Source organism: Eutrigla gurnardus (genome assembly GCF_963514095.1).
Source record: "Eutrigla gurnardus genome assembly, chromosome: 9".
NCBI lineage: Eukaryota > Metazoa > Chordata > Actinopteri > Perciformes > Triglidae > Eutrigla > Eutrigla gurnardus.
The window spans coordinates 26555460-26572563 of record NC_139923.1 but is presented as its reverse complement, the minus strand read 5'-3'; the positions used below and the strand labels follow the sequence as shown (position 1 = coordinate 26572563).

Genomic DNA, 17104 nt, shown 5'->3' with positions numbered 1-17104 from the left:
GCAAAAAAGGGGACAGTGCTGCGTTCAGGCTCCTAACAAACGCTCCTACATCCGAGAACATCGAAGTTAAACAATCTGTGGAAATGTGTCACTAAGAGTAACGAACATATAAACATATTGGCATCCTCAAAAAAATAAGTCCCATATATAATGCAATGTGAGTATGCTGATTATCTCTTTAGGGTTTAAAAGAAAAAAGCACCACCATAGTCCAGGCTGCTAACTTCTGAGTCACAAACTAGCATGTTCGTTTTAATCATCACATTTATATATCGCGTATCGATAGCAACCCCGCGGAGCTCTTTGCCGGTTTATAACTCTGTATTTGCCCCATGGAGTAACTTATCACATAAGTCAACTCGTAAAGTAGATATTTCCCACAGCGCGCCGCACCTGAAGGCAACGTTTTAATAGTCTGTTTACTTTGGTTTGCTCACGCGCGCTGTGAAGCGGCCGGGTGCAGAGCGCAGACTGGGCGGCGGGAGGGAGCGCGAGGACCACAACAATGTGTGGAAAGTGTTGTTTGTAGTACCGTGTGCACAGACCCGAAAACACCGGGGGGACGCGGGGGAGAACTGTCGTGTGTCACCGTGACATTAGCATGTCTTTTACATCGACACAATATAACTAAACATATCATGAAGAGACAGAGGGTTTCCGGAAATGAAATTGACCTTCAGAATAAAAGGGCTCGTCATATACTATTGGGTTAAAATTGCCTTGTTTTAGTAAATGAATAACCGTTTAAATCATTCTCCCCACATTACCTCAAATGTTATGTTGACCGTGTGCAAACGGAGCGCACGACCCATCAATCTGTGCACACCGCAATTAGTAATGTATCCACGTTAAAAACAGGCTATTTTACTCTCTCATCACCACACAGTAGAAAGCGAGTATTATAATGTCCTAGTGAGAGACGCAGGTCCCACTTAGTGTCACCATACAGGCAACCTAAACACGAATTGGTGAAGCTCCGTGCGGGTCCCACACTCTGCCAAATTGCCTAACTTCTGCTCTCACTCCCGGGTGTGTGTGGAAGCGTGTGCACAAACCCATTTGTAATCATCTCGTACGTGCCTGCATGATGCGCGTGACAGGCGCAGTTTGCACCCGGCGCTGTTGTCCCCAGCACGCTATAAAAGAGCCTCGCCATCCTCTCTGATTCACAACACTGACTCGTTAGAGACCAGATACTCAGCACCTGAACGCCAAGCGACATCACCTTTGAAGAGGAAACATGGACCCTTGTGATTGCTCCAAGAGTGAGTATTCTTTTTGAAAATGTTTGGTCGTGTCTTTTTTTTTTTGTTGAACTACTTTGTCATCAAGCTGATGTTTCTTGATTTTGTTGTTTTTTACAGGTGGAACATGCAACTGCGGAGGATCCTGCTCTTGCACAAACTGCTCATGCACCACGTGCAAGAAGAGTAAGTCATTATTTTAAAATCCGTCACTTATTTATTTTTGTTTCTAGTCTGTATCTGAACATTTATATGAAATGTAGAAAAACAGCCCAGGTGCCTTTTAAAAAAAAAAAAAATTGGCTTAACGAGCTGCAACGTGGTGGCATAAGTTTGCCATTTTTGTTGCCTCCTAGAACATACAATGTCACGTCCTTGAATTCTTGGCCACTAATCTGTTCCTCTTGCAGGCTGCTGCCCATGCTGCCCATCCGGCTGCACGAAATGCGCCTCTGGCTGCGTGTGCAAAGGGAAGACGTGTGACACCAGCTGCTGTCAGTGAGGAGCCGCTTAACATCAGCCCTCTATGATGGAGCCTGTCTGATCTGCTTTTGGCTCATGTCTTACTTATTGCAGTTGCCAATGTCTTCAGCGCATGTTTTTTTGTAATTTATAATTGTCTTCAATGTTGAAATAAATGTATTTTCCTTAACGTGGCTGTGCTGTCTTGGTTTGGGTGAAAGCAGTCTCTGCATGTGTATAGGGTTTCAAGCCTCTGTAGCAAAGTAGCTGAGGCATTGTGGCTCCAATGTTACTACATGGCTTAAGTTCATGTGCCAAGGCTGCAGTGTCCAGTCCTGATATTCAATATCAAGGGAGGGGGAAACTGGGGATATAACTGTTTAATATTGTGGTGCAGGAGTGCTAACAAGACCTGTATGCTACTTACCTACATTTTATATCTAATTGAACCATTACCACATGGGGCCTCCTCCAGGGCTTTTCTGTCAAATGGTTTGAACAAGTAGTTAAAGCAGCACCGCTATTCCATGTTGTCACAGCCAAGTTTAGGTTGGGCTTCTGGTTCAAGCTGAATGCTTGAAGTAAAAGTACATAACCCCAAAACTTAACTTGCTGACTAAAAATACAATATAAATGGCTTACATTTAAACCGGTTATATTCAGACTTGTGACCCATTAGATTTCTGAAATGAGGTTGTGATTAATTTCGGGGGAGAAACCCATCTTAACGTGAGTGACTGCAGCTGGATGTTGATTTTCCCCTTGGGACTACATGGAAGTGTTTACTGGGTTACAGAAGCTGGGACAAGTGGAAAACAGGGTCAAAGATTTAGATTTAGTGGGCTCACTGTGGAAGGAAGACATTTTCTATTTAATTTTCTGAAAGATACTGGACTAACTACAAGCCTGTAAAGGGGTAGAGAAGTAGGTAACGGATGAGACAAGAAGAAGGCAGTGATGCAACTTATAGGATGCAAACTGCCGTAAAACAAAGAAGACTACGCAGAACGTTTGTGATCTACATTTAATATAATAGGAAAACACCCAACGGGTCAGTGTAGCTGTGGGGAGAGGGAGACAGTGGAGCATGTAATTGTAGCTTGTCCTAGGTATGAAAGAGAGAGGGAAATGATGAATACAGGGTTGCGAAAGGTTGGAAAAAGGGGGAAATAACTTCAAGAGTGTAGTAGAATGTGGAAAATCTAAGGAAGGGGGAAGAATCATTATGATATTTCTTATCTCAACTGGTCTAATTAAAATAATATAACAAAAGAGGCAATAAAAAAGAAGTAAAGTAAAGAAGTAAACATTAAGGATGCAGAATGCCATTAAACGCCAAAGAAGAAGAACGTCTGTGATCACGCGGAACGAAACTGAGTCGCTGGTTTCGGAACAGTAACAGCGACGGACCCCGGAAGTGCGTCGTCGTATTTGTGTGCGGGGTAGCATTTTAGCTAGTGTTTCGTCGCCATGTCGTTTCAATAACAACCTTTAATCCGACGGTAATATAATTATTACACATTTAAGCGACTAAAGATGCCGAAGGTCGTGTCTATGAGCGTCGTGTGTTCGGACACCAGAGACCGAGAGGAGTACGACGACGGGGAGAAGCCGCTTCACGTCTACTACTGCCTGTGCGGCCAGACGGTTCTGGTGCTGGACTGCCAGCTGGAGAAGCTGCCGATGAGGCCCCGGGACCGATCCCGGGTGATCGACGGGGGCAAACACGCTCACAAGTTCTGCAACGTGGAGCAGGACGAGAGCGCGTTTGAATGGGTCGATGCCGAAACATCGTAGCTGCGTCTATTTTAATGTGTATATGTTCGACTGATACTTGTGATACTACTACTTATACTACATACTGTGTGTTCCAATACTCATATTACCAAACTGTTTCCATGTTGTTATTGCATCAGGTTGTAATTTGTATTATGCAAGACAGGATGTTTTTCTGGCTATTCTGACCTACAATCCTCTGTGCAGCAGTTATATGAGCGAGGGGCAAAGTTCAAGGAATGTTGTGACAGAGTACTATGTCTCAGTTGAATGCATACATACTTTTAAGGGAAGCTGCAGCAGGGTGGCCTACTGAAGCGTCAAGATTCAAAGGGTTTATTTTCATATGCACAGTAAAGAAACGTGTTTCCCTGTAAATCCTCCTGGTATTTGAGCACAGTTGATTTCAGTGGGTCTTGTCTGCTCTCTGTAACGTGGACCGTTGTGATGGAGCCTGTGTGAACCTATTTTAATTTTCTAAATGTCGAACAATATATTTTGTACTTGACTTCTATAAATGTGTTTCCTTAATGTGGATTCAGATGTGCTGCTGCTTTTTCCCTGTAAATAATAAAACCTAGGTGGAACTAATACTATTAACAGTGACCTGGTTCAATTTAAATATCCTGTAGCATCATGTAAAACACCAGTGCCTCAAAATAGAATGGGGGGGGGGGAGTGGTTCCTAACAACAGTCTTTCTTTCTGTGTCTGCTGTCTGTCATATAACAAAGAAAACAGTTGTGCATGCTGTTTTATAATGAAGTAGCTCTGGGAGTTTGTCCACATGCCATGTAAGCAGCAGACTGAAGCCTGGAAGCAGTCGTTCATCAAGTGTGATAAAAGCTACAGATGTACAGGTTTCCTGTCTTGAGGGACAAGCAAAGTTTGAAGTAAATTAGCAGTGATATGACGAGTCCTCAGAGACTTTTGCTTTCAGAAAGTCAACTTTAAAGGGACAAATTTGGTAACTGAGATCTTTCAAATTAGATGTGAAAGAATGAGAGAAACATAACAAAAAAACATTGACAATATGTACAGAATCACAATATTCTATGTATTTTTAAAGGCAAACATTTTAGATGGCTGGACAACCTTTTAAAGAAAAATACTATCTGTTTATCTTCTTTAATACGCCCTACATCAATATATATATGTGTGTGTGTGTGTGTGTGTGTGTGTGTGTGTGTGTGTGTGTGTTTATATTGTAAATGAACTTTCTCAATAAAGTCCAAAAAAAACAAAATTTCTTGTATTTTCTTCTTGTAATGTCACGTGGACTGTGATTAACTGTTTTATTCTATCAATTGATGTTTCTAAAAAGAAAATGTTGAACAGTGGTTGACGTAATGTCACATAATGACTTGGCTCATTATGCACGCAGCTATGTGGAAAAACACAAAGCAGCAGGACGGTGGCGAGCGCAAAAAAGGGGGACAGTGCTGCGTTCAGGCTCCTAACAAACGCTCCTACATCCGAGAACATCGAAGTTAAACAATCTGTGGAAATATGTCACTAAGAGTAACAAACATATAAACATATTGGCACCCTCAAAAAAATAAGTCGCATATATAATGATAATGTGAGTATGCTGATTATCTCTTTAGGGTTTAAAAGAGAAGCACCAGCATAGTCCAGGCTGCTAACTTCTGCGTCACAAACTAGCATGTTCGTTTTAATCATCACATTTATATATCGCGTATCGATAGCAACCCCGCGGAGCTCTTTGCCGGTTTATAACTCTGTATTTGCCCCATGGAGTAACTTATCACATAAGTCAACTCGTAAAGTAGATATTTCCCACAGCGCGCCGCACCTGAAGGCAACGTTTTAATAGTCTGTTTACTTTGGTTTGCTCACGCGCGCTGTGAAGCGGCCGGGTGCAGAGCGCAGACTGGGCGGCGGGAGGGAGCGCGAGGACCACAACAATGTGTGGAAAGTGTTGTTTGTAGTACCGTGTGCACAGACCCGAAAACACCGGGGAGACGCGGGGGAGAACTGTCGTGTGTCACCGTGACATTAGCATTTCTTTTACATCGACACAATATAACTAAACATATCATGAAGAGGCAGAGGGTTTCCGGAAATGAAACTGACCTTCAGAATAAAAGGGCTCGTCATATACTATTGGGTTAAAATTGCCTTGTTTTAGTAAATGAATAACCCTTTAAATCATTCTCCCCACATTACCTCACATGTTATGTTGGCCGTGTGCAAACGGAGCGCACGACCCATCAATCTGTGCACACCGCAATTCGTAATGTATCCACGTTAAAAACAGGCTATTTTACTCTCTCATCACCACACAGTAGAAAGCGAGTATTATAATGTCCTAGTGAGAGAAGCAGGTTAGTGTCACCATACAGGCAACCTAAACACGACATGGTGAAGGTCCGTGCGGGTCCCACACTCTGCCAAATTGCCTAACTTCTGCTCTCATTCCCGGATGTGTGTGGAGGCGTGTGCACAAACCCATTTGTAATCATCCTGCATGATGCGCGTGACAGGCGCAGTTTGCACCCGGCGCTGTTGTCCCCAGCACGCTATAAAAGAGCCTCGCCATCCTCTCTGATTCACAACACTGACTCGTTAGAGACCAGATACTCAGCACCTGAACGCCAAGCGACATCACCTTTGAAGAGGAAACATGGACCCTTGTGATTGCTCCAAGAGTGAGTATTCTTTTTGAAAACGTTTGGTCGTGTCTTTTTTTATTAAACTACTTTGTCATCAAGCTGATGTTTCCTGATTTTGTGTTTTTTACAGGTGGAACATGCAACTGCGGAGGATCCTGCTCTTGCACAAACTGCTCATGCACCACGTGCAAGAAGAGTGAGTCATTATTTTAAAATCCGTCACTTGTTTATTTCTGTTCCTAGTCTGTATCTGAAATCTATATTAAACGTAGAAAAACAGCCCAGGTGCCTTTTTTTTTTTAAATTGGCCTAACGAGCTGCAACTGGTGGCATGAGTTCGAGTTTGCCGCTTTTGTTGCCTCCTAGAACATACAATGTCTCGTCCTTTAATTTTTGGCCACTAATCTGTTCCTCTTGCAGGCTGCTGCCCATGCTGCCCATCCGGCTGCACGAAATGCGCCTCTGGCTGCGTGTGCAAAGGGAAGACGTGTGACACCAGCTGCTGTCAGTGAGGAGCCGCTTAACATCAGCCCTCTATGATGGAGCCTGTCTGATCTGCTTTTGACTCATGTCTTATACATTGCAGTTGCTCATGTCGAGCACGTTTTTTTGTAATTTATAATTGTCTTCAATGTTGAAATAAATGTATTTTCCTTAACGTGGCTGTGCTGTCTTGGTTTGGGTGAAAGCAGTCTCTGCATGTGTATAGGGTTTCAAGCCTCTGTAGAAAATTAGCTGAGGCATTGTGGCTCCAATGTTGTATACAGACATCTGACCAAGGTCACTACATGGCTTAAGTTCATGTGCCAAGGCTGCAGTGTCCAATCCTGATATCATGATCAAGGGAGGGGGGGAAACTAGGGATATAACTGATTAATGTTGTGGTGCAGGAGTGCTAACAAAAGACTTGTATGCTACTAACCTACGTTTTATATCAACTTGAGTGAGCCATTACCACATGGGGCCTCCTCCAGGGCTTTTCTGTAAATGTGAACAAGTAAAGCAGCACAGCTATTCCATGTTGTCACAGCCAAGTTTAGGTTGGGCTTCTGGTTCAAGCTGAATGCTTGACGTAAAAGTACATAACCCTAAAACTTAACTTGCTGACTAAAAATATAATATAAATGGCTTACATTTAAACTGGTTTTATTCAGACTTGTGACCCATTACATTTATTTTGTGCCATGATTTATTATGTGTTGGGTTTTCCCCTTTCCCCTTTCAAATTAGATGTGAAAGAATGAGAAACATAACAAAAAACATTGACCATATGTACAGAATCACAATATTCTATGTATTTTTAAAGGCAAACATTTTAGATGGCTGGACAACCTTTTGAAGAAAAATACTGTTTATCTTGCAATAAGTTTTACCACTTAATTACATTTTAAATAAAACAGATTTTGACCAGAGAAAAACATAGTTTTGTAATTTAGTGCTATATAGAATTAAGAGAACTTAATTGGAATCTTTAAGTCAAAATATGTAAACTTCTACATTAATATTTAAATTTATTAGTGATAATTACAATTCAAAGCAGTTGCTGCTTCACATACTGGCACATGACATTTAAAGGCAGTTCAACAATTTTGTGTAATTGCATTGTGCGATGTTACATAAAGAATACATAACATGAAATAAGAGGATCAGGCTCGGCTCTATAAAACACCTGGTTTATTCATCAACCATTTCCTTTTGTTTTGCTTATTTAAGCCGTTTCAACAGGAATGTGTAGAGTACTAGTAATAGAGTCCTTGACAATGACCTTCTGGTTAGGCAAGAGCCTGGAAGATATTCCAATCAGGCAATAAAATGACACCCCACAATTGTAGATAACATTCTCAAGCCACAATAAATGGTGAACTGGGTCTTGCATCATTGCATTATGGTACCCCCCTCCCCGTATCCTTAACAAGCCCTACATCATTATGCATAACTATTCATTGCACTCAGCACTTTGTATTGACTATATGGCACTTATTTGGTGTTTTCTATGGGGTGATCTGTATAAAGTAACATGGGAGACTTGAAAACTCTGTCTTTGCTCCAACTGCATTTCATTGTTACTAACAATGACAAATAAAAACAGAACTGAACCGAAGTAAACTTGTTTTTGTGTCATTACATAAAATCTATGAGCACCTCACTGGGAACTGTAAACACTGTAACAAACCAGAGACAGTTGAACATGTTCCACATCATTGTAGCCCATGTAATAAATAAATAAATACTATTTTTAAGAAAGGCAAAACATCATGACTTAACATTGTCAGGAAACGTGGGGAAGTTACACAGTGACATTATTAAGTTTTATATATATATATATATTTATTTTGTAAATGAACTTTCTCAATAAAGTAAAAAAAAAAAAAATTCTTGTAATTTTTTCTTGCAATGTCACGTGGACTGTGATTAACTGTTTTATTCTATCAATTGATATTTTTAAAAAATGTGTTTAACAGTGGTTCAGGTAATGTCACATAATGACTTGGCTCATTATGCACGTCTCATTTTTTTGGGGTTATGTACTTTTACGTCAAGCATTCAGCTTGAACCAGAAGCCCAACCTAAACTTGACTGTGACAACATGGAATAGCTGTGCTCCTTTACTTGTTCACATTTTCTGACACAAATCTCTTCAGGTTTAGGCAATCGGTGTACGTACTTGTTACGCTTAAGACTCAAACCATGACAGAAAAGCCCTGGAGGAGGCCCCATGTGGTAATGGCTCACTCAAATTTGATATTAAATGGTAGGTTGGTAGACTACAAGTCTTTTGTTAGCACTCCTGCACCACAATATTAAAGTTTTGTCCCTTTTCGCCCTTCCTTGATATTGATATCAGGACTGGACACTGCAGCCTTGGCACATGAACTTAAGCCATGTGTGCAGTGACCTTGGTCAGATCTCTGTATACAACATTGGAGCCACAATGCCTCAGCTACATTGCTACAGAGGCTTGAAACCCTATACACATGCAGCGACTGCTTTCACCCAAACCAAGACAGCACAGCCACGTTAAGGAAAATACATTTATTTCAACATTGAAGACAATTATAAATTACAAAAAACACGTGCTCTGTAGACATTGGCAACTGCAATAAGTAAGACACGAGTCAAAAGCAGATCAGACAGGCTCCATCATAGAGGGCTGATGTTAAGCGGCTCCTCACTGACAGCAGCTGGTGTCACACGTCTTCCCTTTGCACACGCAGCCAGAGGCGCATTTCGTGCAGCCGGATGGGCAGCATGGGCAGCAGCCTGCAAGAGGAACAGATTAGTGGCCAAAAATTCAAGGACGTGACATTGTATGTTCTAGGAGGCAACAAAAACGGCAAACTTATGCCACCACGTTGCAGCTCGTTAAGCCAATTTAAAAAAAAAGGCACCTGGGCTGTTTTTTTACGTTTCATATTCAGATACAGACTAGAAACAAAAATAAACAAGTGACGGATTTTAAAATAATGACTTACTCTTCTTGCACGTGGTGCATGAGCAGTTTGTGCAAGAGCAGGATCCTCCGCAGTTGCATGTTCCACCTGTAAAAAACACAAAACAAAATCAAGAAACATCAGCTTGATGACAAAGTTATTTAACAAAAAAGACACGACCAAACGTTTTCAAAAAGAATACTCACTCTTGGAGCAATCACAAGGGTCCATGTTTCCTCTTCAAAGGTGATGTCGCTTGGCGTTCAGGTGCTGAGTATCTGGTCTCTAACGAGTCAGTGTTGTGAATCAGAGAGGATGGCGAGGCTCTTTTATAGCGTGCTGGGGACAACAGCGCCGGGTGCAAACTGCGTCTGTCACGCGCATCATGCAGGATGATTACAAATGGGTTTGTGCACACGCCTCCACACACATCCGGGAATGAGAGCAGAAGTTACCCACCTCATCTCCATACTGAAAGACACTAAGGTGTATGGAGTTAGATTTGTGTCTTTATTACATGCGAGAAAATAAATGATCTGAGAGAAGAAAAAATGTTTGAGAGAAACAATTATCACACTGATAGCAAAAAAGCATTTGATGAAAGAAAAAAAAATATTTGAGAGAAAAAGTTTTCATACCAATAGCAAAAGATAATAATATTTGAGACTAAAAAAAGTTTTGAGAGAAAGTATTTTCTCATAGAATATAAAAAAATATAAATTTTCAAAATTATTTCTGAGAAAATAAAAATCTCTCTCAAAATATATTTTTTTAACTCTCCAATATAGATATTTTGCTATCAGTGTGATAATTTTTTCTCTCAAACATTTTTTTTTCTCTCAGATCATTTATTTTCTCGCATGTAATAAAGACACAAATCTAACTCCATAAGTGGGACCTGCGTCTCCCACTCGGACATCAAAATACTCGCTTTCTACTGTGTGGTGATGAGAGAGTAAATTATAGCCTGTTTTTTTTTTTACGTGGATACATTACTAATTGCGGTGTGCACAGAGTGATGGGTCGTGCGCTCCGTTTGCACACGGCCAACATAACATTTGAGGTAATGTGGGGAGAATGATTTAAACGGTTATTCATTTACTAAAACAAGGCAATTCCAATAGTATATGACGAGCCCTTTCATTCTGAAGGTCCATTTCATTTCCGGAAACCCTGTGTCTCTTCATGATATGTTTAGTTATATTGTGTCGATGTAAATGAAATGCTAATGTCACGGTGACACACGACAGTTGTATTCTCCCCGCGTTGCCCCGGTGTTTTCGGGTCTGTGCACACGGTACTACAAACAACACTTTCCACACATTGTTGTGGTCCTCGCGCTCCCTCCCGCCGCCCAGTCTGCGCTCTGCACCCGGCCGCTTCACAGCGCGCGTGAGCAAACCAAAGTAAACAGGCTATTAAAACGTTGCCTTCAGGTACGGCGCGCTGTGGGAAATATCTACTTTACGAGTTGACTTATGTGATAAGTTACTCCATGGGGCAAATACAGAGTTATAAACAGACAAAGAGCTCCACGGGGTTGCTATCAATACAAGATATATAAATGTGATGATTAAAACGAACATGCTAGTTTGTGACGCAGAAGTTAGCAGCCTGGACTATGGTGGTGCTTCTCTTTTAAACCCTTTAGAGATAATCAGCATACTCACATTGCATTATATATGGGACTTATTTTTTTGAGGGTGCCAATATGTTTATATGTTTGTAACTCTTAGTGACACATTTCCACAGATTGTTTAACTTCGATGTTCTCGGATGTAGGAGCGTTTGTTAGGAGCCTGAACGCAGCACTGTCCCCTTTTTTTGCGCTCGCCACCGTCCTGCTGCTTTGTGTTTTTCCACATAGCAAGAAGGCAGTGATGCAATGCAAACTGCCGTGAAACAAAGAAGAAGACTACGCGAAACATTTGTGATCTACATTTAATATAATAGGAAAACACCCAATGGGTCAGTGTAGCTGTGGGGAGAGGGAGACAGTGGAGCATGTAATTGTAGCTTGTAGCTTTTGGACAACCTTTTAAAGAAAAATACTATCTGTTTATCTTGCAATAAGTTTTACCACTTAATTACATTTTAAATAACAAAACAGATTTTGACCAGAGAAAAACATATATAGTTTTGTAATTTGGTGCTATATAGAATTAAGAGAACTTAACAATTGGAATCTTTAAGTCAAAACATATAAACTTCTTCTACATTAATATTTACACATTAATACAATTCAAGCAGTTGCTGCTTCACACACTGGCACATGACATTTAAAGGCAGTTTTGGGTAGTTGTGATACGTTGTGCTCTATGTTACATAAATAATACATAACACACATGAAATAAGAGGTTCAGGCTCGGCTCTATAAAACACCTGGTTTATTCATCAACCATTTCCTTTTATTTTGCTTATTGAAGCCGTTTCAACAGGAATGTGTAAATAGAGAACTTGACAATGGTCCTAGGCAAGAAGAGCCTGGAAGATATTCAAATCAGGCAATAAAATCACAATTGTAAATCACTTTGTCAAGCCACAATAAATGGTGAACTGGACCTTGCATCATTGCATTATGGTACCCCCCTCCCCATAGCCCTTCATCATTATGCATAACTATTCATTGCACTCAGCACTTTGTATTGACTATATGGCACTTATTTGGTGTTTTCTATGGGGTGATCTGTATAAAGTAACAGTGGGACACTTGAAAACTCTGTCTTTGCTCCAACTGCATTTCATTGTTACTAACAATGACAAATAAAAACTGAACTGAACCGAAGTGCACTTGTTTTTGTGTCATTACATAAAATCTGCGAGCCCCTCACTGGGAACTGTAAACACTGTAACAAACCAGGAGACATGTTTATATTGTAAATGAACTTTCTCAATAAAGTAAAAAAAAAACATTTCTTGTAATTTCTTCTTGTAATGTCACGTGGACTGTGATTAACTGTGTTATTCTATCAATTGATGTTTTTAAAAAATATGTTGAACAGTGGTTGACGTAATGTCACATAATGACTTGGCTCATTATGCACGCAGCTATGTGGAAAAACACAAAGCAGCAGGACGGTGGCGAGCGCAGAAAAGGGGACAGTGCTGCGTTCAGGCTCCTAACAAACGCTCCTACATCCAAGAACATGGAAGTTAAACCATCTGTGGAAATGTGTCACTAAGAGTAACGAAAGAAAAATATTTGCACCCACAAAAAAATAAGTCCCATATATAATGCAATGTGAGTATGCTGATTATCTCTTTAGGGTTTAAAAGAGAAGCACCACCATAGTCCAGGCTGCTAACTTCTGCGTCACAAACTAGCATGTTCGTTTTAATCATCACATTTATATATCGCGTATTGATAGCAACCCCGTGGAGCTCTTTGCCGGTTTATAACTCTGTATTTGCCCCATGGAGTAACTTATCACATAAGTCAACTCGTAAAGTAGATATTTCCCACAGCGCGCCGTACCTGAAGGCAACGTTTTAATAGCCTGTTTACTTTGGTTTGCTCACGCGCGCTGTGAAGCGGCCGGGTGCAGAGCGCAGACTGGGCGGTGGGAGGGAGCGCGAGGACCACAACAATGTGTGGAAAGTGTTGTTTGTAGTACCGTGTGCACAGACCCGAAAACACCGGGGAAACGCGGGGGAGAACTGTCGTGTGTCACCGTGACATTAGCATTTCCTTTACATCGACACAATATAACTAAACATATCATGAAGAGACACAGGGTTTCCGGAAATGAAATTGACCTTCAGAATAAAAGGGCTCATAATATATTATTGGAATTGCCTTGTTTTAGTAAATGAATAACAGTTTAAATCATTCTCCCCACATTACCTCAAATGTTATGTTGGCCGTGTGCAAACGGAGCGCATGACCCATCAGTCTGTACACACCGCAATTAGTAATGTATCCACATTAAAAACAGGCTATAATTTACTCTCTCATCACCACATTGTAGAAAGCGAGTATTTTGATGTCGGAGTGGGAGACGCAGGTCCCTCTGTGGAGTTAGATTTGTGTCTTTATTACATGCGAGAAAATAAATGATCTGAGAGAAAAAAAAATGGTTGAGAGAAAAAATTATCACACTGATAGCAAAATATCTATATTGGAGAGTAAAAAAAATATATTTTGAGAGAGATTTTTTTTTTCTCAGAAATAATTTTGAAAATGTATATTTTTTTATATTCTATGAGAAAATACTTTCCCTCAAAACTTTTTTTAGTCTCAAATATTATTATCTTTTGCTATTGGTATGAAAACTTTTTCTCTCAAATATTTTTTTTTCTCTCATCAAATGCTTTTTTGCTATCAGTGTGATAATTTTTTCTCTCAAACATTTTTTTTTCTCTCAGATCATTTATTTTCTCGCATGTGATAAAGACACAAATCTAACTCCATACACTTAGTGTCTTTCAGTATGGAGACGAGGTGGGTAACTTCTGCTCTCATTCCCGGATGTGTGTGGAGGCGTGTGCACAAACCCATTTGTAATCATCCTGCATGATGCGCGTGACAGGCGCAGTTTGCACCCGGCGCTGTTGTCCCCAGCACGCTATAAAAGAGCCTCGCCATCCTCTCTGATTCACAACACTGACTCGTTAGAGACCAGATACTCAGCACCTGAACGCCAAGCGACATCACCTTTGAAGAGGAAACATGGACCCTTGTGATTGCTCCAAGAGTGAGTATTCTTTTTGAAAACATTTGGTCGTGTCTTTTTTTTTTAAATAACTTCAAGCTGATGTTTCTTGATTTTGTTTTGTGTTTTTTTACAGGTGGAACATGCAACTGCGGAGGATCCTGCTCTTGCACAAACTGCTCATGCACCACGTGCAAGAAGAGTGAGTCATTATTTTAAAATCCGTCAATTGTTTATTTCTGTTCCTAGTCTGTATCTGAATATGAAACGTAAAAAAACAGCCCAGGTGCCTTTTTTTTAAATTGGCTTAACGAGCTGCAACTGGTGGCATGAGTTCGCCGTTTTTGTTGCCTCCTAGAACATACAATGTCACGTCCTTGAATTTTTGGCCACTAATCTGTTCCTCTTGCAGGCTGCTGCCCATGCTGCCCATCCGGCTGCACGAAATGCGCCTCTGGCTGCGTGTGCAAAGGGAAGACGTGTGACACCAGCTGCTGTCAGTGAGGAGCCGCTTAACATCAGCCCTCTATGATGGAGCCTGTCCGGTCTGCTTTTGGCTCATGTCTTATACATTGCAGTTGCCAATGTCTACAGAGCACGTGTTTTTTGTAATTTATAATTGTCTTCAATGTTGAAATAAATGTATTTTCCTTAACGTGGCTGTGCTGTCTTGGTTTGGGTGAAAGCAGTCTCTGCATGTGTAAAGGGTTTCAAGCCTCAGTAGAAAATTATCTGAGGCATTGTGGCTCCAATGTTGTATACAGACATCTGACCAAGGTCACTGCACACATGGCTTAAGTTCATGTGCCAAGGCTGCAGTGTCCAGTCCTGATATCATGATCAAGGGAGGGGGGAAACTAGGGATATAACTTTAATATTGTGGTGCAGGAGTGCTAACGAAAGACTTGTATGCTACTAACCTACATTTTATATCAAATTGAGTGAGCCATTACCACATGGGGCCTCCTCCAGGGCTTTTCTGTCATGGTTTGAGTCCTAAGCGTAACAAGTACGTACACCGATTGCCTAAACCTGAAGAGATTTGTGTCGAATGTGAACAAGTAGTTAAAGCAGCACAGCTATTCCATGTTGTCACAGCCAAGTTTAGGTTGGGCTTCTGGTTCAAGCTGAATGCTTGAAGTAAAAGTACATAACCCCAAAACTTAACTTGCTGACTAAAAATATAATATAAATGGCTTACATTTAAACTGGTTTTATTCAGACTTGTGACCCATTACATTTATTTCGTGCCATGATTTATTATGTGTTGGGTTTTCCCCTTTCAAATTAGATGTGAAAGAATGAGAAACATAACAAAAAACATTGACCATATGTACAGAATCACAATATTCAATGTATTTTTAAAGGCAAACATTTTACATGGCTGGACAACCTTTTAAAGAAAAATACTGTTTATCTTGCAATAAGTTTTACCACTTAATTACATTTGAAATAAAACAGATTTTGACCAGAGAAAAACATAGTTTTGTAATTTAGTGCTATATAAAATTAAGAGAACTTAATTGGAATCGTTAAGTCAAAATATGTAAACTTCTACATTAATATTTAAATTGTTTAGTGATAATTCACACACATTAATACAATTTAAAGCAGTTGCTGCTTCACATACTGGCACATGACATTTAAAGGCAGTTCAAGAATTTTGTGTAATTTCATTGTGCGATGTTACATAAAGAATACATAACATGAAATAAGAGGTTCAGGTTCGGCTCTATAAAAGACCTGGTTTATTCATCAACCATTTCCTTTTGTTTTGCTTATTGAAGCCGTTTCAACAGGAATGTGTAGAGTACTAGTAATAGAGTCCTTGACAATGACCTTCTGGTTAGGCAAGAGCCTGGAAGATATTCCAATCAGGCAATAAAATGACACCCCACAATTGTAGATAACATTCTCAAGCCACAATAAATGGTGAACTGGGTCTTGCATCATTGCATTATGGTACCCCCCTCCCCGTATCCTTAACAAGCCCTACATCATTATGCATAACTATTCATTGCACTCAGCACTTTGTATTGACTATATGGCACTTATTTGGTGTTTTCTATGGGGTGATCTGTATAAAGTAACATGGGACACTTGAAAACTCTGTCTTTGCTCCAACTGCATTTCATTGTTACTAACAATGACAAATAAAAACTGAACTGAACCGAAGTGAACTTGTTTTTGTGTCATTACATAAAATCTGTGAGCACCTCACCGGGAACTGTAAACACTGTAACAAACCAGGAGACATGTTTATATTGTAAATGAACTTTCTCAATAAAGTAAAAAAAAAAACATTTCTTGTAATTTTTTCTTGTAATGTCACGTGGACTGTGATTAACTGTGTTATTCTATCAATTGATGTTTCTAAAAAATATGTTGAACAGTGGTTCAGGTAATGTCACATAATGACTTGGCTCATTATGCACGCAGCTATGTGGAAAAACACAAAGCAGCAGGACGGTGGCGAGCGCAAAAAAGGGGACAGTGCTGCGTTCAGGCTCCTAACAAACGCTCCTACATCCGAGAACATCGAAGTTAAACAATGTCTGAAAATGTGTCACTAAGAGTTACAAACATATAAACATATTGGCACCCTCAAAATAATAAGTCGCATATAAAATGCAATGTGAGTATGCTGATTATCTCTAAAGGGTTTAAAACATGGAGTAACTTATCACATAAGTCAACTCGTAAAGTAGATATTTCCCACAGCGCGCCGTACCTGAAGGCAACGTTTTCAATAGCCTGTTTACTTTGGTTTGCTCACGCGCGCTGTGAAGCGGCCGGGTGCAGAGCGCAGACTGGGCGGCGGGAGGGAGCGCGAGGACCGCAACAATGTGTGGAAAGTGGTGTTTTTAGCACCGTGTGCACAGACCCGAAAACACCGGGGAAACG

At 40.4% G+C, this 17104-nt stretch overlaps 3 protein-coding genes and 1 pseudogene across 5 annotated transcripts; 3 read left to right on the top strand and 1 right to left on the bottom strand.

The window, feature by feature from the left end:
* The first annotated feature begins 1181 nt into the window (after positions 1-1181).
* Positions 1182-1834, top strand: LOC311018669 (metallothionein B). The gene is made up of 3 exons (XM_084017686.1): positions 1182-1265; positions 1365-1430; positions 1655-1834. Exons 1-3 carry the CDS (start codon positions 1241-1243, stop codon positions 1744-1746), a joined length of 183 nt encoding a protein of 60 aa, XP_083873812.1. The 5' UTR covers positions 1182-1240; the 3' UTR covers positions 1747-1834.
* A 975-nt stretch (positions 1835-2809) lies between these two features.
* Positions 2810-16371, top strand: LOC311018665 (STING ER exit protein pseudogene; annotated as a pseudogene). 2 transcript variants are annotated; one of them, XR_014599299.1, is made up of 2 exons: positions 2810-3845; positions 16288-16371. The product of XR_014599299.1 is annotated as an STING ER exit protein pseudogene (transcript). The 2 variants fall into 2 exon arrangements; XR_014599300.1 differs by lacking the exon at positions 16288-16371 and adding an exon at positions 8131-8218.
* On the bottom strand, positions 9200-9841 carry LOC311018670 (metallothionein B). Its single transcript, XM_084017687.1, has 3 exons — positions 9755-9841; positions 9591-9656; positions 9200-9378 (listed from the first exon to the last, which is right to left on the bottom strand). Exons 1-3 carry the CDS (start codon positions 9777-9779, stop codon positions 9287-9289), a joined length of 183 nt encoding a protein of 60 aa, XP_083873813.1. The 5' UTR covers positions 9780-9841; the 3' UTR covers positions 9200-9286.
* LOC311018676 (metallothionein B) lies at positions 14218-14756 on the top strand (the record flags this gene model as incomplete). Its single annotated transcript, XM_084017693.1, has 3 exons — positions 14218-14242; positions 14337-14402; positions 14613-14756. 3 exons carry the CDS (start codon positions 14218-14220, stop codon positions 14702-14704), a joined length of 183 nt encoding a protein of 60 aa, XP_083873819.1. The 3' UTR covers positions 14705-14756.
* Positions 16372-17104: the final 733 nt, after the last annotated feature.

Excerpts from the sequence above, each read along its gene's own strand:
- LOC311018669 (XM_084017686.1), top strand. The coding sequence starts at position 1,241 with ATGGACCCTTGTGATTGCTCCAAGA. Across the intron at positions 1,266-1,364 it reads CCCTTGTGATTGCTCCAAGA|GTGGAACATGCAACTGCGGA; the intron begins GTGAGTATTCTT and ends TGTTTTTTACAG. Across the intron at positions 1,431-1,654 it reads ATGCACCACGTGCAAGAAGA|GCTGCTGCCCATGCTGCCCA; the intron begins GTAAGTCATTAT and ends TTCCTCTTGCAG.
- LOC311018670 (XM_084017687.1), bottom strand. The coding sequence starts at position 9,779 with ATGGACCCTTGTGATTGCTCCAAGA. Across the intron at positions 9,657-9,754 it reads CCCTTGTGATTGCTCCAAGA|GTGGAACATGCAACTGCGGA; the intron begins GTGAGTATTCTT and ends TGTTTTTTACAG. Across the intron at positions 9,379-9,590 it reads ATGCACCACGTGCAAGAAGA|GCTGCTGCCCATGCTGCCCA; the intron begins GTAAGTCATTAT and ends TTCCTCTTGCAG.